The 24,887-nt window shown below is 43.8% G+C and overlaps 1 protein-coding gene across 2 annotated transcripts in view; it reads left to right on the top strand.

Moving 5' to 3' along the window:
- The window catches only part of Rsu1 (Ras suppressor protein 1), a 180,688-nt gene that overhangs the window by 12,655 nt on the left and 143,146 nt on the right, over nucleotides 1-24,887 (top strand). For both annotated transcript variants that reach the window (XM_041630832.1, XM_041630833.1), the window contains exon 3: nucleotides 15,614-15,664. In XM_041630832.1, coding sequence (XP_041486766.1) covers nucleotides 15,614-15,664 — 51 coding nt within the window. The remainder of the gene's footprint in view (nucleotides 1-15,613; nucleotides 15,665-24,887) is intronic.

The following is a 24,887-nucleotide window of genomic DNA, read 5'->3' as shown; positions in this document are numbered from 1 at the left end:
AGTTCTGTACAAACCCTGTGGAGGAGGCAAAGATAAACGACTAATGAGCACAGGAACTTAATGCCTGACGTGGCGCTGTTCCTGCCTGGGTGGGCTAGTGGCTTTCTATCTGTTTAGGAGTGCATTCGTGGCTGCTGACCTACCCGTGTTTGTATCTTTTGAGCTGAGGAAATCGGAGCTCTTTCCGATTTGCACATGCCTTCTAAAAGATGCCCCCATGAACACCTGGTTAAAGACTTCATGCTCTGCATTCAGCGCAGTAGAATTCCAGTGTTCACACTGGCAGCATCTTAGGAGCGCTCCCACTCGTCGTCCCAGCCTTAGAAGCATAGATGAATGCTGCCTGTTTTCTCATGTATACCAGTGCGTGGTGGGGAACAAAGCGAAAGAGCATGATGCAATACGGGCTTCAGTGTGTGCTTGCCTGTATGCTCATCATTCGTATGCAGCTGGTTGTAGACACAGTTAGTTCAACCAGCCCATCACTGAATTGCTTTGGTTTGGATTTGAAATGTTTACAAAAGGTTTAATTCCTGTCCTGGTGCTTTTGGTGGGTGGTAGAGACTTTAAGATGCAAGGAGACTTTGTGAGAGCCAGTCACTGTGGCATGCCCTTTAAGGGGGTTTTAGCATGCGGCCCTTTCTCCTTGGTTTTTCCTCCCCAGCCGGGAGCTCAAGCAGGTTTACTCCAGCCTGAAAGCAATGGGCTGGGGCTGTCTTAGCCACTCTTCTGTTCCTGTGAAGAGATACCATGACCAAAGAACCCTTATAAAGGATAACATGTAACTGGGGGCTTGTCACAGTCAGGAACTTAATCCATTATCATCATGGCAGGGTAAATGACAGTATTCATGGTGCTGGGGCAGTAGTTGCGAGTTACATCCTCATCCCCGGGTAACAGACAGAGACTGAGCCTGGCTTGGGCTTTCAAAAGTTCAAAGCCACTCCTGCCTGCCCATCCCACCCTACCCTCTATTACATACTTCCCCCAACAAGACCATACCTCTTGGGGCCCCCTCTTATTCAAACCTCCACAAGGGCCAAGCAGTCAGGAACTGAAACCTCCAGAATGTGAACACACATCAACCTATTCTGGAGTGTGTTCATGCACAGTAACACAAAGCTACCTGCCACAGGTATTCTCCAGGTAGAGCTGTTATAAACAGCACCGCCGTGAGCATATGGAGACACGTTTTGGTGAACATATGCGTGCACTTCTGTTGGTTAAATACCAAGGAGCAAATTGCTGGGTGGTGGAATGTGCGCCCATATGCTTTTGAAAATACAAAGTGGGAATCACCAAAATAGGGGGAATATTTGAGAAGTATGTGGCCGACCTGCACTGAGCCCTCTTAGTGTATACTGGGTTTTTGAAAGGGCACTACCCAGGTCAAACAAGGAAGGCACTTTCTAGAACATTGCCCCTTTCTGAGCAAACTTTTCACATCTCAGACCCCTCTCTGAGAAGTGCCACACTGAGGGGTCCATCTGATTTACACAGGAGGCTTCCAAACATGGCTGTATGTCAGCATCACCCAGGGAAGGACTAAGACTGTAGAGTGCAGTCCCTACCCCGGACCAAGAGCTATGAAGGTCTGAATGTGGCGTCCGTGTCAGCTTTTGCGTTGAAGAGTAAGTTTTGCTTCTGTCCAGGCTAGTTTTGTCATAGTTACTGTAACAAGCTCAGACTACTAACGCCGGGAAGCCCCTTCTGGTTCTTCAGTTCTTTGGACAAGAATATACCCTTTAGTAATTTCCGTGCACTCTGGAGTGTTTTCGCGTCCTTCCCTGTTGTTGTAAAATACCTGATAAAAGCAACTGAAGGAAGAAGATTTACCCTGTCCGCGTGACGCAGTGAATATACCGTGTCCAGGGCTGGAAAGCAGAGAGCCGTGCACGCAGTCATGTATGCCCAGCTTACATCTGTTCTATACGGTACAGGACCCTGCCCAAGAAATGCTGTTTTTGTATTCTGCCCTATATTTCATTTTAATAAATGTATAGACTTTGTATTCATTTCCATTTTTCTTTTTTTCTATTTCAAGTTAGTTTTACTATTATAAGTTTCCACCTACTGTTGTCTCTCAGAACGTAGCAGCTCAGGAATAGATGAACCAGCTCAGCCCTCCTCCCCCTGTACTGTCCCTCTCCTGCGTCTCTGGACTTTCTGCCTTGCCCACTCTTGACTCTGGGCTCTGTCTTGATAGGAAGCCCTTGGTGGTCATTTTCCAGGTCCTGGGCTGAGCTTGTCCCAGCCCTCAGCTCTCACTGGCCTTGCGCTCATCTTGGAATGGGCAGCCCTTCCTCATTTGAGCTGCTCTTCTGTCATCTGCTCAAGTTTTGAGTGGACTTAGTCAACTCCCATGGCGTTCACTATTCTCTGACTGGTTACTGTTTTGGTTTTCCTTTACCACACCCGTACTGATGCCATTAATATTGTGGCTTTTGTTTGGTCCCGCCTTCCTCTATTTTGGAGTTTGTAAACTGAATTTTTGTAGACTTTGAATTTTCTTTGTTTTATTGGAATCATTTATTTGTGTATGTGTGAGCGTGCATGTATGTCTACACCACACACACACACACACACACACACACACACACACACACAGGAGGCCCTATGTCACTTCCCATTACTGCAGGCCCTGTGTCTCCCCATCCCCACCCCAGCAAGCCCTGTACCACTCCCTTCCCTCCTTACGGCCCCTTCAATGCAGGCCGCCCACCACACCCTTGCCCTAAGTTCTGGGGGCTGGAATCTTTTGCTTCACCCACTCATTAGCACAGATTATCTGCAGGGAGCTTTCTTCTCTATTGGCTGTGAGATAAGTCACTTGGAGTCCAGGCTGTGCTTTGTGGACAAGAAACCTATAAAGGCTTGAAGAAAACAGCTTTCTTTCCTGTCAGAGCCAGAGGCAGGTGTTGGGAGTCAATAAACATCTCTGTTATACTGCAGAGACCTCGGTTTCTTTCTAGGTCCCTTTGTGTGCAGCTTGGGGCAGGTGGCCCTTGGTCATCCTGACTTGTGAAGCCGATGGAATGTGGAGTGTCTCTGTTTGTAAGGGACCTAGATTACCCATCTCAGTCTCTCTTGGTAAGAGTTACTGTGCAGGGCCCAGATGTGCTGTTTTGTGCTGTCCCATGCTCAATGTCTCAAGTTATTCTGATGTATCTGGGAGACTCATCTAGAAGGATTCCTAGAGTCCTTGCATGTTGATGGTAAACACAGATCTGTGCCTTTGCCTGGAAAACCAGTTTTACTATATACAATACTCAGCTTCTTGAAACACTGTAACTATGTCTTCCCATTTTCTTCTGGCAAAAGTTATGGCTGTCCAAAAGCCTGATGACATCCCATTTTATTCCCCGTGTAAGCCATTGTTCTTTATTTCCCTACATGCTGAGATTTTAACATTTTTCTTTTAGTCCAATTGTATCAGACTCCGGTGGCTGCTGCACAAGCTTTGTGCTTCCGTAGAACATCAGAAATGCATTGATTCCCATATCTGACATCCATAAATCAAGGTATCCTCAAGACCATACCCACCAGCAGCAGTAGAAGAGGGAGCTGGTGTTGGTATCTTCACCCAACACTAAAACATTGCTGCAGGTGGAGAGGAAAGTGAGTTTTGGTGGGGAAGACACTGGTTACTCCTCTCTGCTGCTCACCAGAGCGCCTTCCTAGTTAGAGTCTTAACCTCTCTATAGAGAAAAAGAGATTTTTTTAGATATTGATTCTTTTTGTGTTTCTTCAAGTGCCTGTGAAGTTGACTGAAGAAGTGAACTTCAAGTAGAAGTCTGAATTAATTACTTTTCCTCGCCATGCCTGGAGTACCTGGCAGAAGTATCTTGAGGAGAGAGAGGTATTTTGGCTCATGATTTCAGAAGTTTTTCATCGTGAAGGAGAGTCTGTGGTAGTAGCAACAGGAAGAAGCCAGTTACATCAGAGCAGTGCTCAGAAAAGTAGGGGAGCCAGTCAAAGAAAATCTGGTCCTAGGGGTTCATCTGCTTTAAGTTCTACAGCCTTCCAAAGCAGGTCAGCCATTGGGGACCACATGTTGGAACAGGTGAATCTGTGTGGGACAGTTCATATTCCAACTGTAACATTTATAGTTCATTAGTTATCTCTACTGTTGGTCAGATGTCATTCCATGGTTCACCCAGTGTCTTTGTACTTGATTTCGTCTTTGTTGAGATGAGAAAAGTACAGTTCTCCTCAGATGAAGGCTGATGTGCTTGTGTATTTGGAATAGCTTGTGCGGAGCAGGCACTCAAGATCCTCGTCACCATCCATTGTTAGATTTTGTGTCTCTTAAGCTGAATCCTATCTCTTTTGAAGATTTGGATGGTCAGGGGTTAGGAGGTGAAGAATCAAATACCCGAGATGGGAGTTTATGGACACCGAGAGTGACATCTCTGTGTGTTGAGGGGGTCAGCCAGGTGGGCCAGATTGTAGCAGGGATGCAGGAAAAGATGCATGTACAAAAGAAATCAGAGGACGGCCCCATGTGGGCTCCGTCAGTTATGAGGAGCACTGTTAGGGTTTAGTGTGCGTTCTCCCCTACAGGTACACCTTTTTAAGCATGTGCTTCCAAGATGGTGGTTCTCTTTGTGTGGGTAGCAGAAACCATAGCAGGTGGTGCTTAGCTGGAGAGAGTGTGTCACTGGGGTTCTGCCCCTGATGGTTTTACCTGGCCCCTGCTTCTTGGGGCCTTATTCTGCTTCCTGTCCATCTACTGTGGATTGCTCTGCTTCTACAGACCCTCCTCTGAGAACCACACGGCTCTTGTGATGTTAGAAGGTCAAATTCCATCTCCCGATTCTTTGTCCATGCGGGGAGTGGAGGGGCTCAGCTTGCCTTTGCCAGAGGAATATGGACAGATTCAGGAGAGATGTGTAGGAGAAAGCTGAAGTACTGGCAGATCTATAGCCCAGGGCAGGTAGCCAGTGAATAGAAATGCCAAGATCAGACCTGGTAGGACAGAACCTCTGCCGCCATGTACGCAATAGCAGCAAGTTCCTCTGTGAAATTCCCTAGGGGCCGAGAAGCACTGAGCTACTGCCTGACGGTACTGATGCTTCACTTTAGCAAGGAGCCACACCAGTGAACCTGTGCACTCCTCTATCCTTTGCATGACCAACAGTCAAGCTAACTGTGGGTGCTGTAAGTGGCGCATTTGTATGTTGCTTATTTGGGAGCAGCAGCTAGTGTTGGACACCATCCAGTTTCTTGTTTGGATAGTTTTAGAAAGCTTCTCTCCGCCTGCAAGCTCGGCAGCCATGAGCAAGTCACTTGACTTCTCCTGGTCTCCTTTTCCTTGTCTTCTGAATCTGGGAGAGGTGCAGGTAGTTAATGGGACCATTACTGTATAGGGTTATTGTGAGGACTAGGTGAGTTCAAATTCCTAGGTCTGTGCCTGCCGTGTTGTGAACCTTTGGCAAGCATTTAGTATTATTATCATCCCAACACAGCATATTGATGTCACGGGTCCTGTACATTGTACATTCATTCCTGTCGCAGAATCAAATACTTTAACTCAGCCTTTCTTTTTAACATGAGGAATTTGTGCTCCTGGGGGATGTAGTGATTGTCTCAGGCTGTCATAGCTTTAGGATATATAGGACACAGGCTGAGCTCATATTGGTTGGGTCTGTGTCATGTGTTTTCAGTTCAGTTCTTTTATGTAACTCTCATATTTTGTTTTCAAGATAGATTCTTTCCTTTCAGGTTTATACTATTTTTATTATGATAAGATTTTCTACTGTCTTATAAAGAACTCTTGACCAAGTGTGAATATTATATTCCCAGTTTAGAAACAATAAACTCGGGATTAAGAATCACGAATCCAGGATGTAGTCTCAGCTTTGATTCAGATGCTCTGTGGGCTCTTGGGAAAAAATACCCAGCTCATGGATCGTGTGTTCTCAGATTTCAAACATGCTGCAGTTTGAGTGTGTCCCCCAAAGTCTATGTGCCAGCAGCTGCATCCAGCTTCTAAGAGTTGGGAAATCTGCCCTATAAAGGGATGACTAGGCTCTGGAGTCTTCATGAGTTGGTTAATGCCATCTCGGGAGCGTGCCAGTCTTCCTGAGGGGTTGTTGTAAAACTGAATTGGTACCTCTGGTTCCTTTGCCTTCCCCTCTCTTGTCCTTCTGCTTCCTGCCATGAAATTGTGCAGTTAGCAATCTGTATGTCGATTTAGGCCTTTGAGCATGAACTTTCTAGATTGCAGAAATAAATTATTTTTTTAAATTGAGATTATAATATAATTATGTCATTTTCCTCTTTCCTTTGTTCCCTCAAAGTCGTCCTATGTTGCCCCCTCCTCTTTTTTTTTTTTAAGATTAATACTTCTTTTTCTTTATTTTAAATTACCAAGTCCATGGCATTTGATTATAACAACACAAAATGACCAAGATATAGATTCCTTTGGCTCCAGTTGCTTTTTTGGCTGTGATAAACACCATGACCAAATGCAACTAGGACAGGAAACACGTTATTTATTCTGATAGGATACAATCCATCGTCAAGGCAAGCCAAGGCAGGAACTCTGAGCAGGAGCTGGAAGCTGAAACCACAGAGGGATGCTGCTTACGGGTTGCCTTTTTCTGCAGCTCAGTTCACTTGCCTCGGGATGGTATTGCCCAGGGTAAGCTGAGTCCTCCAACATTAGTCATCAAGGAATGTGTTCCACAGGCATGCCCACAGGCCAGCTGATGTAGACAGTTCCTAAACTGAGATTCCTTCTTCCTAGGAGACTCTAGTTTGGGGCAAGTTGACAAGAAAACTAAGCAGCAAAATAACTATAGTTTCTAAAAATATATGTTTATGTTACACAAATACAGCAGTTGTCACCAAAAGGAAATTAGTTGATGCAAATAAGCAACTCAGAGGAAAGGAAGTAAAGGAGGAGACTGAAGTTGGAGGGCAGATGTGGAATTATATTGACTTTGGTTCTTGAAGATTTTTTTTAACTGAAACTCTTTAATCTTTTCTTTTAATCTGTCCTCTTTTCATAGACAGGCTCTTCTATCCTTTATGAATACAGAAATGGTCAGTTTTATACAGACATGTACAGATTCAGGATGAGATTTATTATGAAAGTTGTCTCATGAGGTTACAGAGGCTGATGAGTCACATTTCTGCCGTCCACAAGATGGAAAGCTAGAGAGACTGGTGGTATAACCATACTAGGACCAAAGGACTGAGAACTAGAGAAAGGGGAGTCGTCAGTGATGTAATCCCAGAGAAAGGGGAGTAGTCAGTGATGTAATTTCAGGGAAAGGAGAGTGGTCAGTGATGTAATTCCAGGGAAAGGGGCATGGTCAGTGATGTAATCCCAGAGAAAGGGGAGTGGTCAGTAGCATAATCCCAGAAAGAGGAGTGGTCAATGACACAATCCCAGAGAAAGGGGAGTGGTCAGTGATGTAATCATAGAGATTGAATGTTCAGCAGTCAGAAGCTGTCGTGAGCAAGAATGGGAGATGGATGCCCCAGCTCCAGAAGAGGAGAACCCACCCTTCCTCTCCATCCTTGCTCTGTTCTGATCCTGAACAGTCCAGTTGTTTGAAGTCCTGGCAAACCCCAAGCTCTCAGTTAGTGGCATGATCATGATGTTTTTCTTGCTTCTAGGGCAGAAAGACATATCACATTTTTGCTCAGTTGTCATCTGTAATAATCTGTGTTCCTAGTGAATGAAGGACAAGAGGTAATTAGAGTAGATAAACACTTTGTATTAAATAGTAACCTGGAGAGGATCTGGGGAAAGGGGAACAAATACTCCTCTATTGCTGGTGGGAGTGCAAACTTGTATAGCTTCTTTGGATTTCAGGGTAGCAATGTCTCAGAAAATTAGAAACAGTCTACCTCAAGACTTAGTAATACCACTTTTGTGTATATACCCAAAGGATGTTTAATCATACCACAAGGACGTGTGCTCAACTATGTTTGTAGCAGCATTATTTGTAATAGCCAGAACCTGGAAACAAACTAGATGCCTCTCAGCCAAAGAATGGATAAAGAAAATGTGGTACATTTACACAATGGAGTACCACACAGCAGAAGAAAATAATGACATCTTGAAATTTGTAGGCAAATGGATGGATCTAGAAAAAAAAAAAACCCTATTGAATGAGATAACCCAGAAAGACAAATACAATAATATGTACTCACTCCTTGGTGACTTTTATAAATAAAGCAAAGAAAAACCAGCCCACAGGTCACAACCACAGAGAACAGAGACAACAAAGAGGATCCTAAGAGAGACATACATAGACCTACACAGGAAGGAGAAAAAGACAAGATCTGAGTAAATTGGGAGTGTGGGGGTCATGGGGAGGGTAGAAAGGGAGAGGGGAGGAAGGGAGGGGAGCATAGAAAATGTATAGCCCAATAGAAACAATTTTTTAAAAAGTTATGAAGTAGCAACAGAATTAAAAAGACACTGACCGGTTTGCAAATCTGCATAATAATCAGCTGTGAAATGAAGAAAAACTTTCACACCACATTGATTTTTGTTTAAAGGTTTAAATTATGAGTGAAATCCAAAACAAATGTTTTTATGATTCTGAGTGTGTTGATGAATATGTTTGAGTTATATCTCAGTATCTGGCATTTTATTGTCTGTCTTCATTTTGATATATTGCCAGAACCTGCATGCATAAGAAGGACTGAGTCTGGATTCTACTACCAGGGGTGAAATAACTTCCACTGGGTGACACAGGCAGGCATTTTAATCACACATCACAGAGATGCAAAACTCAAGTTGGTCATCATTGATATTGGCAGTTGGTCAGTGCCCACGTTCTTGTGGTGTCTTTGAGTCAAGGTTACTTAAGGCTGCCTAACCCACTGGGACACCAAAATGGTATTAGGATCATCTTTTATGCAAAGTTCAAAGCAATTCTTCTTTAATAATTTACAACTTTGCATGGGTTTGTATTAACACGGTGGTCTTTGTGCTCATCTGCAAATGATATTGTTGTTCACAGTAGAATTTTGCAGAATTTAAACAGTGTCCCATGTTGTACAGTAAGGTGACCATGTTGAATATCTGAGGAGGTATGTTATTGGTCTGTCGTGTTCCATTTTATACCAGAAGAGGCACCAAGATACCAAGATTCAGGAAGCCATTTGTGTTCTCATGATAACAATGCCTCCCAGAAGCTTTTGCTATATTTAGCACACAGCCTCCAACACTAACTGATGGCTGACATTCTGTTAGTGGGACCGAAATTACAGGAGTTTTCACTGGGAAATCAGTCGAGGCCAGTTCTGACCATTGTCAGACTTCGTGACCACTTCAGGCTCTGTGCCACTTTGTGTGTTCCCGAGCCTTGCAGTCTTTTCTGTCATTTCTGGATGTAAATGTCATTCTCTGAAGCCAGAACTTTCCTCCCATATGTAAAGGGCCACCAGAGGAATCATTTGCATCCCAGTTTCCCCATGAAAAGCCTTGGAGACAGCTCTTAGTGCTCCACGTGGCTGTGATTTGTGGGGTTGCTTTGGAAATAACTCTACAATATGTCATCATAGTTGTGGTGGCTTTACCTGCTGATTTTTTGTTACTGTTTTTCTCATGTTGGCTGTTTTTTTGCTGAAGAAGGAAGAACACGGAACCTGGTTTAAACAATAGATGCTTTCCTGGAAATAGTGATTCTTTTCTAGGATTTTATTTGCACATGTATATGTCTGGGGACCTATATGTGTGTACATGTTTATTGTGTGCTTGCACATATGTACGTGTGCCTTGGAGGACAGAGGATGATGTCTGGTGTCTCCATTTATCGATTATCACCTTATTTGTTGAGACAGGGCCTCTTACCGAAGCTGGGACTCACTTACTGGTGAGAACTCATACCATTAGTTACAGACCCATACCATATAGGTGCTAGGGTCCCAAACTCGGGTACCCATGCTGTGCCGTAAGAGCTTTACCATCTGAGCCATCTTCCTTCCCAGGAGATTAGTTAGTTGTTTGTTCCTGAATTTGCCCAGTGAAATCTGGGCTGAGCTCCTCCTGCTTCTGCACCTTCCCCACACTGCAGCTTCATGCTCACTGCCTCTGTCTCCACATGTTCCCCAGAGCCAGCTCCAGTATGTGGTGTCTGTCCACTCGAGCATCTCTTGGTGTTCCTCACCTCACCATGAGGAGCATCTTCTGCATAGCTCATCTTTTCAGATCTCCTTCCTTCCCTTGAGTGTGTGAGCCTCTTCTACCAGCATGCCTTGTGTTCCTACATCGGGCGACTATTCTGGGGCAGCAGATGTGATCTGAGACCATCCCAGGCTAACCAGGATGGGCAGTCAGTCGGTGCCACTTATAAGAGACTATGTGTGTTGGCTGGTGTTCTGTCAGTAAATATCTAGTAAGTGCCCAAATGAACCCTTCATTGTCTTTCTTGTGAAATTATTGATCCAGCCAAGTCCTCAGCACTTTCTTACTTGTTCTCTTAGTTATAGAATAAATATATACCCACAGTGCCAGCAGCCTCTGCCTGTCCCCACTTCCCCACAAATGCCTCCCTCCAGCCATTTTGCTCCCACTCTTGTTTTGCTCTGATCCCATGTCCAGCTAGCATTCTTGTTCCTTTTTGGTGCAGGATCTCACTGTGGAACTCACTCTGTCTCCCAGGCTGGCTTGGAACTTGTAATACATTTGTTTCCACCCTTGGGTCAGCCAGGAGTACATGAACGAACTATCATATTCTACTACATTCTTGCAGAGCTTGGGTTTTGGAAACTTGACTGGGAGTGACAAGGGAATGAAGAAGTGATAGGCACACAGATAGAGAGAAACTGGGACTGGGTGGGCTGGGATCTCTGATGGAGAAGTGGCAGCATGCTTATTACGTAGAGCTAAACAAGGAGGCAGGCTTAGCTAATCTCAGTCTTCAGGCTGTAAACATCCAGGGGGAGAAAACTATGATGGACATTTTCTGCATCCACTATTAACATTCATACCAGGACCAGAGGGAGACTTTGCTGTCCTTCTGAGTCTCTCCCAGGGAAGGCTGGGGCGCTGGGCTCCTTGACATGGCAGTGTGCATGCCAAATAGTATGTCTTCACTCAGGACTTCCCAGGCTTGCTGCAATACCTACCCTGTAACACAGCTTAAAGAGGTTGAAGGGGAAGAATAGTGAAGGTACCATAACGTATAACTTGTGGCACATTTTCATTCATTTAGTTGAATTTTGATACAGACTCTACACATACCGGGGCAATCACACTTGAATGTTGCTTTTGGAATTTTGCCAACAATGTGTTCTGGTGGAGCTTATGAATAGCAGAGCCTACCCTTAGAGTGTATTATTAACACAGCAGAAAACCATTGCTGGGTGTGATTATGGTCAGCGAGGTACCAGGAGCAGGTCAGGGGGTGCAGCCCATTTCCATTTCTTTGGCATGTTTAACAGGGTGGCTTTTGTAGTCTGAAATAACCCGTTCTATTGTGGCCAACTTTTTCTTCCCTCCTAACTGCACAGTTGTCATATTAGAGTCACAATGAAGCCACCTTTCCCAAGTGACAGGGAGTGGCTGGCTGGATGAATACGTCCCTGTCACTTGGTCTGTTCCTGTCATAGGCTTGGCAGGTTTCTCTTGATCCTGTCCGACTTAACTGCCTTCCCTGCAGACTCAACCTCCAGCCCTTTGTTGCCCTAAACATTTTCCTCAAAGCTCTTTTATAAACTTTTTCTTTCCTGCTCTAGTTTCTCTCCCTCTCACCTACTTTGGCTTGGAGCCCTGTAACAATAGTGAGAAAGAAAAATATATTCTCGTGGTGCGGTCAGGAGGAACAACAACGTATGATTAAAGAGACAGCTCAACTTTTCAGCTCTGGTGCCTTCTTGCCTGCTCAGTGATGGTTGGACGAGCAGGATGAAATGATTGAAAAGAGTTGGCTTCTCCCAATTAAATCTGTCACTGTCAACTTTGCCCATCGTTAAGAAGAACAGATTGGTTTTTTTCCCTTTCTAATTAGTTACTTGTTGATATGTGAGGAAAAATTAAGGCAGAAGGAGATAGGAAAATTATCAATTTTCTTTTGTAATCAGAATTGATTCCTGTGACATCCAGATGTCAGCATGAGAGACTGCTATTTATCTGCTAGATTTAGTTTGCTCTTTCTTGGTAGTAAAACCTCAACTTTTTTCCCCCTTTGGCTAATTAGCAGTTGCCTGGAATACAGGCTGTATGTCCAGCCTGTCCTGCAGTAAGTAGCCTGTATACGGAAAGCCTGTGAATGGGTAGACCATGTACAGGTTCTCAAAAGATCCTGGAAGACTTGCTTTCTCTTCCCTCTTCCTAGGAGGAATGGAGGTGTGATGGCCGACCTCATTTAGTCAACTGGTATCATGATGTTTCTCTCAGAGTTTGGGTTATTAAAAGAAATACGCCATAGGCTGGGTGGCTTAAACCCTTCACGGTCCTGAAAGCTGGCATGTTGATGGATCAGGTGCCAACAGTTTTGGTGCCTGGTGAGATCCCCTCTCTTGGTTTACAGAGGGTCACATCCTCACTGGCTGGAGATGGCAGCAGGAATGTAGAGAGGTCGTCTCTTTTTGTTTCTTGTCTGAAGGTGTTGATGCCACTGATGGATGCTCCACCCTCATGGCCTAATTGCTAAAGGCCCCACCTCCAAATACTTTTGGGGATTAGCATGTCAACACGTGCATGTGAAAAGACATTTGGCCCACACGAGATGAGAACGAAGCTTGGGCACCCAAGGGACCTCCGGACTGCTTGTGTGTGTACTGGAGATGACCCTGTGCAGCTGCAATCCCTCCGGACTGCTTGTGTGTGTGCTGGAGATGCCCCTGTGCAGCTGCAATCCCTCCGGACTGCTTGTGTGTGTGCTGGAGATGCCCCTGTGCAGCTGCAATCCCTCCGGACTGCTTGTGTGTGTGCTGGAGATGCCCCTGTGCAGCTGCAATCCCTCCGGACTGCTTGTGTGTGCGCTGGAGATGCCCCTGTGCAGCTGCAATCCCTCCGGACTGCTTGTGTGTGTGCTGGAGATGCCCCTGTGCAGCTGCAATCCCTGCCATTTGTCATTTTCTCTCAACAGGAAGCGGAACATAATCTTAACAGATTCATCTGTGAGACTTGTGTGGTGCAGGGGAATTTTTGGAGATTCTTGTCATGTCAGACTTCTACCTCTGAAACAGAGGTTCACTTCATCTAGTAGACAAGAAAATCTGAACTCTTACCAGTAAATGCATGAGGGTTTCCACAGCGTCCGAGCTCTCTGATGTCACATGGGGCCACCATGATGATTTCTCTTACAAACCACAGAGTGCTTCGATTTGCCTTGCTCTCTTTCCTCTCCCATGCTTCCCCGAAATCATTAAAATAGAAGTGGAACAGAGCGTTCAGGGATGACCTAGGGTGGCGTGTGGGGCAGGAATGGGCAAGAAGACAACCTTACAGAGTGGTGTATCTTAATCCACACAGTGATAGGGCATCTGGTGGCCAGCAGCTGGTCATGGGCCAGCATCTGAGACTAGTGAGGAGGGAGCCAGGCTGAGAGAGGTGGGAGAAGAAGGTTTGTCATCGAGATGCGCATATTTTGTCTCCAGAGCCTATTCCCCTTTAGGACTTAGGCATGGACTATGTGGATCAGCGGGAGAAAGCAAGTTCTGTGTCTAAGTCTATACTGACCTGGTACAGCCAATTAGGGTTGCTGTTCAGTTGTATAGAGCAGGGCACATTTGTGCAACCAATAAGAGGGTCTGAGGGAGGAGTTTTAGTTCCAGGAGAGCCTGGGTAAGCATGTTCATTGCCTTTCACGTTTGACTGGTCATGGCCATGTAAACGCTGGAGCTATAGATCTGTGCCCTGGCATTCTTGGAGATATTTTCAGGGATTTAGACCATTGCTGTCTAATAAATACTTAATGAAAATCATGCAAAAAGTTTTAGATTTTTTAGTAGTCACAGTAGTCTATACCAAGTCACTTGTGGGAGGGACATGTGCCTCAGTTGGGAACTGAAAAACAAGCAAGTTTAAAGTCGGGCAAGGAACAGAGCATGGGTGTAGTTTTGTTTAGCCTTTCTCCTCCACATGCTTACTAGAGACAATGGGCTAAATTGACGGTGGGACCTGTGGTCACAGGAAGATCCTAAGTTATAGGGCAATGTCACACAGACTGCTGGGTAGGGCGCAGTTGAGAATGTATTGGTGCCATGCACCTGTCAGAGAAACGTAGCCAAACTCATGAGGACCAGTGGATGGGAGAGTCCAGGCAAGGGGCGGACCCCCAAGTGCTTTGCCTTGCCACCTGATGAGGGATACTTAGGAAATTGAACCAAGTTTCTTTTGGCTCACAGTTCTGGAAACTCAAGTCCAAGACTGTGAACCCATCAGCCTGTCTGGCCTTCTTCTGAAAGTTGTACATTATGGAGGAAGCATGTGTTATCCTGAATACCCCCACCCCAAAGCCAGGAGCTCACTGGAACCATAGCAAGGACATAATGAAAAATGATCTGGGTGCAGTACCCAGTCACCAAGGCCATGAAAGTCAGGGACAGGAGATATTCTGAGACTAAAGAACACTGAGAAGGGTTGGCAATGCCGTGCATTGTAGATTCAAAGTTTTCTTGCAAACAAATGGGGTGTTTGTTGAATGGGAGCTGACATTACACTTGGCCATGATCTTGGTTTAGATGGTCATGTAGGACCTCCCCCTACCCCCATATTCCCTAAGTTTATGGGTTAGTGGCTTGGTCTCAGTGGACCAGACTAGGAAGGTTTGCTCTTGAATTATATTTTGAATTCTTCTATAACTGATGGAATGATAACAGACATTAAAAATGTTATACTTAGGGGCAGTTCTTGCTGTCTCCAGAGCAAGCTGGCAATGGTTCTTTTCTAACCTCTTTAAACAAAAATTTCAACTTCATTAAAAGAATGTGCTTAGAGACAGAGTATTAGAAGAAAATTTATATATATATATGTGTGTATATATTATGTGTGTGTGTGTGTGTGTGTGTGTGTGTGTGTGTGTATACACCCTGTAGAGTTTTGGAACCCAGTGGACCGTGGCAAGTTCCTTGGGGACACAGATAGAGCCTGTCATTAGGCTGGAAACTGGCAAACAGTACGCATTCCAAGTCAGTACTTTCACTTATCAACTAAATTATGTTTAGAGGATGTCAGAGAGGTTTATCTCTGATCCTGCAGTTATCTGTAAAGGAATTCCAGTGTGGACAGTGGGGTGGAGCTGTGCTCCTTGTCTACTTACATCAGTTGGATATGAAGGTTTTCTTTGGTACTTTGTTTTGTTTCTCTGCAGTCTTGGACCTTTCTTCTGAGCTGCCCTATATTGGAATGGATGATTTGAGTTAGGCCAGCTGACCAGGTCTCCAAGTAAAGCTAAGCAGTCCTTGTAATGTTTGATCTGTAACAGGAATCTCATTAGCTCCAACGTGCCGTGCTAATTGCACCATTTATTGTCTGGCTTCTTTGCCCCGTCTAGCACTGAGAAGACAGTTTGCATGGATCCTAGCTTGTATTCTGAGTGGCACGCGTCTCAACCTTTAAAAATAGTTTTGCAGCCTATCTGGGAGAGAAGGGAGTGCAACTGTAACATTCCTGACTGTTTTGTTCTTTCTTTTCCAGTCTCCTTGGCCCATATCACACAACTGGTGCTCAGTCATAACAAGCTAACAAGTAAGTGAAGCTTCTTTTTCATTACATGGCTTCCCGCCTATATTTTGCCACAGTGCTGCTGATTCTGTTATTCTTTCCACTAAAGAAAGTAATGAGAAGCGATCACTTGGGACAAAATTGAAGTTTATTTAGGTGACAGTGAAAATGTGTATGTTCCCCTTCTCTCTCTCTGCATTCTGTGCTTGTCTCTGCTTTGAGAATGCTTTCCTATCCTGAATCCGCTGGGGAATGGAAATGCCTGGCCAGTGGTTAACATTTCCTAAGGAAAGTATTGAGCTGGGTGTGGCTGTGCAGGAGGCTGAGGCAAGATGATGCCCAGGTATTCAAGTCCTGGGTGCCCCTCCCACTCTCAACAACTAAACAAAGGTATGTTAGAATAAAAATTGTTTTCTCCTGTATTTCTTCCTACAGTGGGGAAGATTTCATTGTTGGATATGCTTTTTGTCCCTGCTTTATAAATGGACAAAAGCTCACAAAATTGTCTACATTGAATACATCTCTCTCTCTCTCTCTCTCTTTTTTTTTTTTTTTTTTTTTTTTTTGAGGCTGGTTCCGGGCCCCTCCTGTGGGATTCTCGCGGGCATCCATGGTGTTTTGAAGTGCTTCACATGCAGCAGAATTAATACCTGTTTTAAAAGGAATATCAGAAGTGAACGATGGTCCAGTTCCCTCTTGGCGTTAAGGCTTTAAAGACTTTAATGGCCGGGGCCCACTCTCCTTCCTCCTTCCTAATTGACTGTCACATCTTCCCACTCGCCAGATTTCCTGCAGACTTGAATGATTTTCTAGTCACGTGGCAAGCATTTGTTAGGGGCTTTCCGAGTCCGATGGCGTTGAGCGGAATGTCATGTTGAGGGATTTGTATTGTGAATTTATGTGTGCGTGTGCATTATACATAGCCAGAGGCAATGTCAGCGAGCTGTTGATTATTGAGGATTAAGAGTGGCAGTAACGGAGGGCCCCTCATGTGCTAGAAACGAGCCGATTAGCTCATGTTTAGGCAGAATGCATGTTTGTAAGGAAAGGCGGAGTGGCAGCACTGTTGTGTTTAAGTAGCAGTGACCACAGAAGCTGAAAATGAGATCTCCATGTCCCACGTAACCTTTGTTGTTACAGGTAATGTGCTGGTTGTGTTGTTTTCATAGCCCCCGTCTTGCTGTATTCGATGACCACAGTTCCAGTTCAGAGGAGCTTTGCAGTTTGTTTTGAAAAGTGCCCCATACATGATCTCAGAATTCCCTGGGACTTCCCAGGAGGAATTCTCTGTACTCCGAGTTTGTAGTTTATAAAAGTCTTAGCTGATCAGTAGGTCTAAGGTTTGTTCGCTTAGATTTGCGCAAGACAGTCGGATGCGTTGCATCCCTATAGATCATTCGTCAATCTAGATTTTTAAAAAGCATCCCAATAGCTGTTTTTTGTTTCACTTTGCACACCTGCAGACCGGAGCCGTAGGAATCAACGGGTCAATCTGTCTCTTTCTCCATCAGATACTTTAGAGAGGTGTAAATGTGGTAGACTGTGACCATGAAAGAATCCAAACTTGGTCTTTTTTCCCCATTTGCTTCTTCTCCCTCCATGTGAGAAACTCTTGACCTAATCCAGTAAGCGTTAATTAATCGTCTTGGTAGACTCTATTTCAAGCCGTCCTGTAGTGTCAGTGACACCCGATCTGTTCTACTAAGGTCAAATTAGCATCTTTTACTATTTTTCTGGCATTTAAATGAATGACTTCGCTGTGGTTTTTCAAGTGTTTATAGTAAATATGTCCATTTGATGGAAATATAAATATGCATTAAACGTTCACGGCTGAACCCACCCTCCTGTCACTTTCTATTCTAATCAGTGTCTTTCACTTCCCATTGCTCTTTAATAGGGGCCGCCTGACAAGGCTACATTAAAACCACTGGGACTCAAAATACAACCCCCTCAGCACTGCTTACTTTTGTCTCGCTAAAATGTTTGTGTTTTTCTCTCACTGTGCCAATTACACTGCTCTCTGACATTTCTTCTCGCCTGCCTGCGGAAGGAATGACTAGCTTATCCAGACTGGGACCTTGTCTGACGACACCATTTGCTTCTGAGTTAACATCTGCAGAGACGTCTGATCACTGTGGCGCTGGGTTGACAGCCCTTTTCCTGTTGGGGTTTTGACCTTGATAGATCCATGTAGGGCGATACACTACAAGTGAGGTTATCAATACCTTAAGGAGGCCTTTATCATTCCTGAGGTTGTCCGATATTTTTGTGTGCAGAATGTGTGTGTGTTTAAGCGTGTCATGTGTTCACGTGTGTGGGTACATGAACACATAGACACTGGAGCTTGAAGCCAAGTATCTTCCTTTGTTTTCTATTTACTTCTTGCACTGAGCGTGGGGCTCACCTTTTTGCCTAGGCTGGGAGCCACCTGTTTCCACCTCTCCCACCTGCTGGGATTACAGCTGCACCAACCTCCATGCTGTTTTTATTTGGGTGCTGAGCATGTAGACTTGGGTCCCCGATCTTATAAAGCTGCCCAGTACTCACCCAGCCCTAGAATTGTATTTGACTTTTTATTTTACCTGAACTCATTCTTTCTTTATGTAGATCTAAATCTGACTTCTTTCTAAAGAGCTGTTATTCATTCATTTACTTATTTACGATGCCAGGGATGAAACCCAGAGCTTTGTGAATACGAGGCAAGCATACTGCCAGTCCAGAGATTCTTGAAGCCTTGTCTAAGAAACAACAAAAATGAAAAATCAAGGCCCAAGGTATAACTGTTGGAGCTTCATTAAAGTTGGGTGACTGGGGAAGTGCTGATGGATTCTGATAAAGTCACTTAGGGAACTAATGTCAGCAGTAACTTTCCCAGACCTGCTTGCCTTTGTGGGAGGCCTGGCCAAGGATCTGCCTGCTGGGACGAACGAATCCAGTAAGAAGAGAGACAAGACAAGTGTTTATCACAGTTGTCTGTCCCTGACCACCTTTGCCATGACCTGTGCGAAGTCATCCTGTGTGATCTTCTCCAGCTGGCTTCTTAATTTGGTCCTAAACATTTTGGAGATGTTAGCATCATTGCAAAGAATTTCTGTGGGAGACAATCATTTCAAGTCTTGTCCACTAGAGGTCACTGTTGAGACACACATTTGACTCTGGAACCCACCCCCCCCCCCCCCAGGTCTGCTACCTAAGATTGAAAAACAAGTTCCTGTTGTCAAAAGAAATGTTTTTGGCAGCTCTCTGACTTGGCTTTGTACCACAGGGCATGTTGCTGTTGCCATTTACATCGTGAAGTTTTGTTACATTTACAATAGCTCTTTATCAAAGGAGCTATTTGGTTTTTATGTTTGGTTGTTAAAACTGAAATATGTATTCAGTTCCACACACCACTGTTTTTCACTGTTTATTATTGCTGCTTTCTTAAGTGAGGAACAGTTCTTTTCCCAGTAGGTCTAAGTAGAAGGAAATGTGTTCCTTGCTACACTGTTTCGTTTTGGGTGTCACTGAGATTTTCTATAGCAGGATGTTCAGCATACACATGCCTATGACCAGTTGTTAATTTACAAATAAAACAAATGGGAAATATTCATCTTGCTCACATTCATACTGATTTTTGCACTAATTAATAATGCTGTTTAGGGACAGATGCTAGGAGTTATCACATGGGTTTCCTTCAACCTGAGATGAAAGCCTCTAGACATTCATTTTCAACATGACGCTTCTCTTGACTTTGGAAAGTGATCCTGTATGAACAAGCGTCTGTAGGTACTGTAAGCAGCTTAAATAAAACAACAGCATGTCTCATTGTACAGCCCCTACATGTCGCGCATGGAGCCATCATCAGTTTGAGCTGTGAACTCAGATCACATCTCTTATCTTTGCTACCAGTGAGCAGCCCTCTGTTTTGGACAACGTGCCCCAAGTGTGTGTCTCTGAATGAAATCGTGCAGTTGGCTGCTTTAACTTTTAACTGTCACGTGGGACATTTCCTGAGGTATTGCCAGTTATGGCCGCAGTTTGGGATCTTAGCTGTGGGCTTTATCTTGTCATTTAATGTATTGGCAATGGCTTGTTAGGTAGTAAACCCAAGTATTATGGCCAGATATGACTTTTGAAAAGGCGATTTCCCATTACTGAGAGCTCAGATGTGAATCTGAAATCATAGTGAACAAGAAAATGCTAGGATATTTTCTTTAGTGATTTCATTTTTTAAAAAAAACCCGAGGTTGATATTCTGAGTACATAGCGAGTTAGGCCATTGCTTGTAAATTTTATGTAGACCAGTAGAATATGCACCACCAGTATCATTGTAAATGAACTGAGCAGGCTAAGGAAGAACACACAGCCCTGGGAAAATGTGCAGATTCAGAGGTAAAGAAGAAAATGGAACCGGTTTTAAAGGTGGGATACATTGACGACCTTCTCCATAGCCATAATGGGTTGTTGGATGAGCGAGAAGAATTTACTGTTCCAATTCATAATAATGACCTTCACCACCTTCTCAAGACCTTGCTGCTCCTGGCTCTGTAGTTACTCCCTCTCTCATAGCTTATCTGTCATCCCGTATGCAAAAATTTCTGTTCCGGGCTTGGATGAAATTAAAGTATGAAGGGGGGTATGCAAAATAAATCTCCTGCACCATGAATTTATCTTGTGACAATATCAAAACAACTTGCTGTTTGCATTTTAACAGAGCACAAATGTATTTATAACACAGAGGCTTTGATCAATAGCTTATTTTTTTAATTAGTGCACATTTATCAGTTTGTTATTGTGCCATCGTTTGAAAGATTGGAGTTGGAAAAGTGTGCACATAGTATTTTTGAACCCGACAGCTATTAATTAAACAATATCTCTCTGCTGTTCCCGGTCGTCAGGTTACCTTGAAAAATTGCCTGCAGTTGACCGTGTGCTGTTATTTTTGGCATCAGTAAGCAGGCATGTGATGTCATCACGTGTGAGAGAGTGGTCCAGCCCCAGGTCAGATCTCAGGCAGTGAGCGCAGTGAATGGAGATTGTTCATGGCATCCCTTGGGTGATGGACGCTGTTCCTTTTGGTCTGTTTGCTCCTAGCTCCTGTGACACCTCACCCTTGGCTTATGGGCCATGTTCCTTTTGGTCCCCTGGCTGCTGATTCCACCCCTCAAAAGTACCTAATTTAGTATCCTTTTTCTTGGGACTTGGTTCCATGATAAAAGGAAGCCACCTAAAATATAGCATATTAATTCTCCAATGGTATCGTTTCAAATGGGAGGACATCAATCATAACAGCTCGAGAATGGTGACAGGCTGAGAAAATATAAGATGGGGTAGAGGAGCCTGTTGTCTTCCAAATCCTAACCAGCCCATCCTACGGGTTGATATTGAGCAGTTTTTCTTTCTATTTACAGTTAAATGTCTGTCGAGCAGAAATGGCTTAATAACAAAATAGGATCTGCATATAGTGTTGTCCAATGTCCTAGACCATGAGCCAGCCAAGGTTAAGTCAAGGACAACAAGCACACACACACGAGATGGAGGAGGGGACATAAAAAGTGAATGAATATATCCTAGAATGTGCAATATACAGGCATGAGCATCTTAAAAAGGATTTCTTAACTTCTTAAATCATTGAGTTATTATTATTACCCTTATTATTTAAAAATCAAAGGAAAACTGATCATAATCCCTGGAGATGTGCCTGTGGGGCTTATGATTTTACTGGCCTTGGGTCCTGCTCTGCCCAGACATGAGTTCTTTAAGCCGATGCATCTCAGATTCGGAAACCCTGGGCTGTAGGAAACACAGGACAGGAAAAACTGATGCTGTTTCTTGAAGAAAGTTCCCCAGAACTTTAAAAAGATGATTTTCATACAGAATGAGAAACTCAAATAAAAAGTGTTCATATCTACCACCTAATTTGTCAGCTTAAATTTACATTTCAAAATAAGGATTTCTAATCTTATAGCCCCTGGTCTTGAGTAAAATGTGGTTTTATGTGTGTGTGTGTGTGTGTGTGTGTGTGTGTGTGTGTGTTTGTGTTTTTAAGTAATGAATTTCTTTAGAATGTTTTCTTTTTCTCTGCCACTTAGTCTATTAGGACAGAATTGCCCATGTAATCATGGTTGGTAAACTTTTGACCTTATATTCAATCTGAACTGTCTTTTGTATGATTTTTATTTTATTTTCGGTATTGTTTCTCCTCGCCTGTATGTTCTTTGTTCTACTTATTTTCAGCTCCGAAGCTCTGGCTCCTCCTTTTGAAACCTGCCATTGTTCAGCCACGCAAGGGAACTCCTGTCACTTCCATGAAGTCCTCTTCTCCCTCAGAATGGACCATGGCTGTGTGGCATGTAATAGAAGACACCCCACAGTCCATCGGGTCGAAGGGCAGCACCCCACATATGAAATGAGCTGAGAATTAAGTGAGACAAGAGATGCTATTCATGCAAGCAAACTCTCCTTTAAGTGGAGGAGTTAGACTTAATGTGGTTAGATAATCGGAGTCAGAAGGGCTGTGTCCTCCTGCAGCCCGAGTCTCTGAACCCCCATGTCTCTGGCCACTTCTGTATGTGAACTTTGTGTACAGTTTAACTGTCCCAGGCAAAGGAAATCCAGTGCTTCTTGGACCAAGCATTTCTGCGACTCTAGAGTTTTACTTGTTTCCGTTAGACAAGGGAGGATTGCCAAGGTTGGAGGGCAGGACTTACATCTTGAGTTTAAAACCACTCAGTGGACTGTGTGCATCTTTCTATCTCTGGTCATCTTCCTCTACTTCCTCTTCCTTCCCTGCTCATGGAATTACACTTTTCCTCAGCTTCTAAACTTATGCTCTAATAGGAAGAGAAGCAACCCCATGTGGTCTCTTATGGAAGTAATCTCAGTTATAAGAGGAGACAGAAACTATTGGCAAAGCGTGGTCTGAGCATGTCTTGAAGGTTTGATTCAAGTACTGTCTGCCTCTTATTGTTAATAAGCATATAAGAGCCATCCATGTGTTCATATACTGTATATTTATACTGTACTATACTGTACTCTATACATACTAAAGTGCACATCAAAGAAACTAAACACTTCACGCTCGCTTCCTCTGTTAACGGAGGACCTTGTGTGCGTTTTGTTTGTTTGTTTCTTTCTCTTGCTGTTTCTGAGCTTCTGGGGCATTTTTCATAGCAGGAGCGCTGTTCTTTTCTTCCTTTTCACTAGATGTCACTTCTTTCCCACGCCTCTGAGTGCCGTTTTTTTCCTCTTTTGAGTGCTAATTGTTCTGCCCTACCCCCAAACGACAGCTCTCTGCTGATGTGTGACTGAATTAGTGGAGACCAGAATCAAGTGTAATTAGGAATATATTTCCCAGCAGAACCCCGGGTTTGTAAGTCCTCTTGAAGACAGTACGGACTGTCCTTGCTTTCCTGTCTGCGAAGTTAGTGCAGGCATCAGGCGCTGCTCGGAAGGGGAGCAGCCCATGCCTGTCGGCTCTTCGCGTGTCTCCTTTAGCTGTGCATGCACACTTTTTATAGCTCAGGGACCTATATTTTTGCACATTTGGTTTCATATTACACAATCTGCCTTATTGCTTATTTATGCCATTTTCTCCTAATTTTTGTATGACTGATGGTTCACATTGTTGCTGGTAGGAGAGGGACCATATTTGTGTGTCTGTGCAACGATTAACTCAGGGATATTTTTGTTTTGTTCTGGTTTGGTTTTTGGTTCATAACACTTCTTAAACTGCAGAACCCTAAAGAGGACCATGAAATGTGTTTGCCCCTGGGCACACATGCTCCGCAAATCCTTGTTGATTAACCACAGGTGGAATTATTGTAGTTACCTGTAAGTCTAATAATACTTGGGGAGCTGGTGGCCTTCATTAAGGTAGAGGCTTAGATACTTTGTGAATTTTTATTTTTACCTTGAGGGACATCTAGAACCTTTTAAATGAAAACTTGCTTCAGTGTTTCATAAACTTTATGTTTTTAAATAACCTGTAATTCCTGGAATTCACTGCTTTAATAGCTGCTTTGGAGGAAACCCCATAAAACCTGTGAAGCTGAACATGATTAGTGTACTTTTGAATTTCAAACTCGTACAGTAATATATAATTACTTCATTATCCACCTCGTGGTTCTGGATGGAAAGCAAAGGTAATTAATCACCATCAGTAGAAATGTTCTTTTTTATTTGCATATAAAATTCCAAGGAGCATAAGTTCTTGCATGTGAGAGCAAAGATCTCTTTTTTACATGGAATCGCTGAAATCGCATTGAAGGTTAGGATTCCTGGTTTGCTGTAGGATTTGGCACACATGTACTGAGCCTAGACAGTGCCTCCGGTGGGACTAGGAGCTGTTTTCTAACTGGGATGGGTAAGAGCTAAAGGCCCGCTGGCTTTATTTTCTCCAGTCATGCTCCAAGCCATATGCCCAACAGGTTCTGTGAATTTAGGCCACAAGAGGACAGTGGCCATCCAGTGTCCTGATCCATGAAAAATCTGGTCGTTGATATGCTGGTTCTTCCTCTTCTGTCTTGGATGGTCGTATATGTTTTGAGAAGCTTTGCTCATTTTCATGTATGTGTCCTTGGTAGCATTTCTTTACCATTGATGTAGGAACAAGCTAGCTTAGTATTCTTCACCACCCATTCTTCTTTTCTGTTTAAAAGAAAGGCCATAAAAACCTAGAGTGTAAAAAATAAGACCATGCCAGGCGGTGGTGGTGCACAGCTTTAATCCCAGCACGTGGGAGGTAGAAGCAGGTGGATCTCTGTGAGTTCGGGGCCAGCTTGGTCTATAAAGTGAGTTCCAGGACAGGCAAGGCTAATATACAAAGAACTTAAGAAACTGGTCATCAAAACAACAAATAATCCGATAAAAAAAATGGGTACAGACATAAACAGAGAACTCACAGTAGACAAATATAAAATGGCTGAAAAACACTTAAGGAAAAGTTCAACATTGTTAGTCATTAGAGAAATGCAAATCAAAACAACTCTGAGATTCCATCCTATACCTGGAAGAATGGCCAAGATCAAAAGCACTGATGACAGTTTATGCTGGAGAGGTTGTGGGGAAAAGGGAACACTTCTGCATTGCTGGTGGGAATGCAAGCTGGTACAGCCGCTTTGGATATTAGTGTGGCAATTTCTCGGAAAATTAGAAACAGTCTACGTCAAGACCTAGCAATACCACTCTTGGGTATATACCCAAAGGATGCTTAATCATACCACAAGGACATGTGCTCAACTGTGTTCATAGCAGCATTATTTGT

The sequence above is a fragment of the Microtus oregoni genome, unplaced genomic scaffold (genome assembly GCF_018167655.1).
Source record: "Microtus oregoni isolate MIOR12 unplaced genomic scaffold, Mior012 000035F_ref0000213, whole genome shotgun sequence".
Taxonomy (NCBI): domain Eukaryota; kingdom Metazoa; phylum Chordata; class Mammalia; order Rodentia; family Cricetidae; genus Microtus; species Microtus oregoni.
This window is presented reverse-complemented; position numbering and strand designations above follow the sequence as displayed.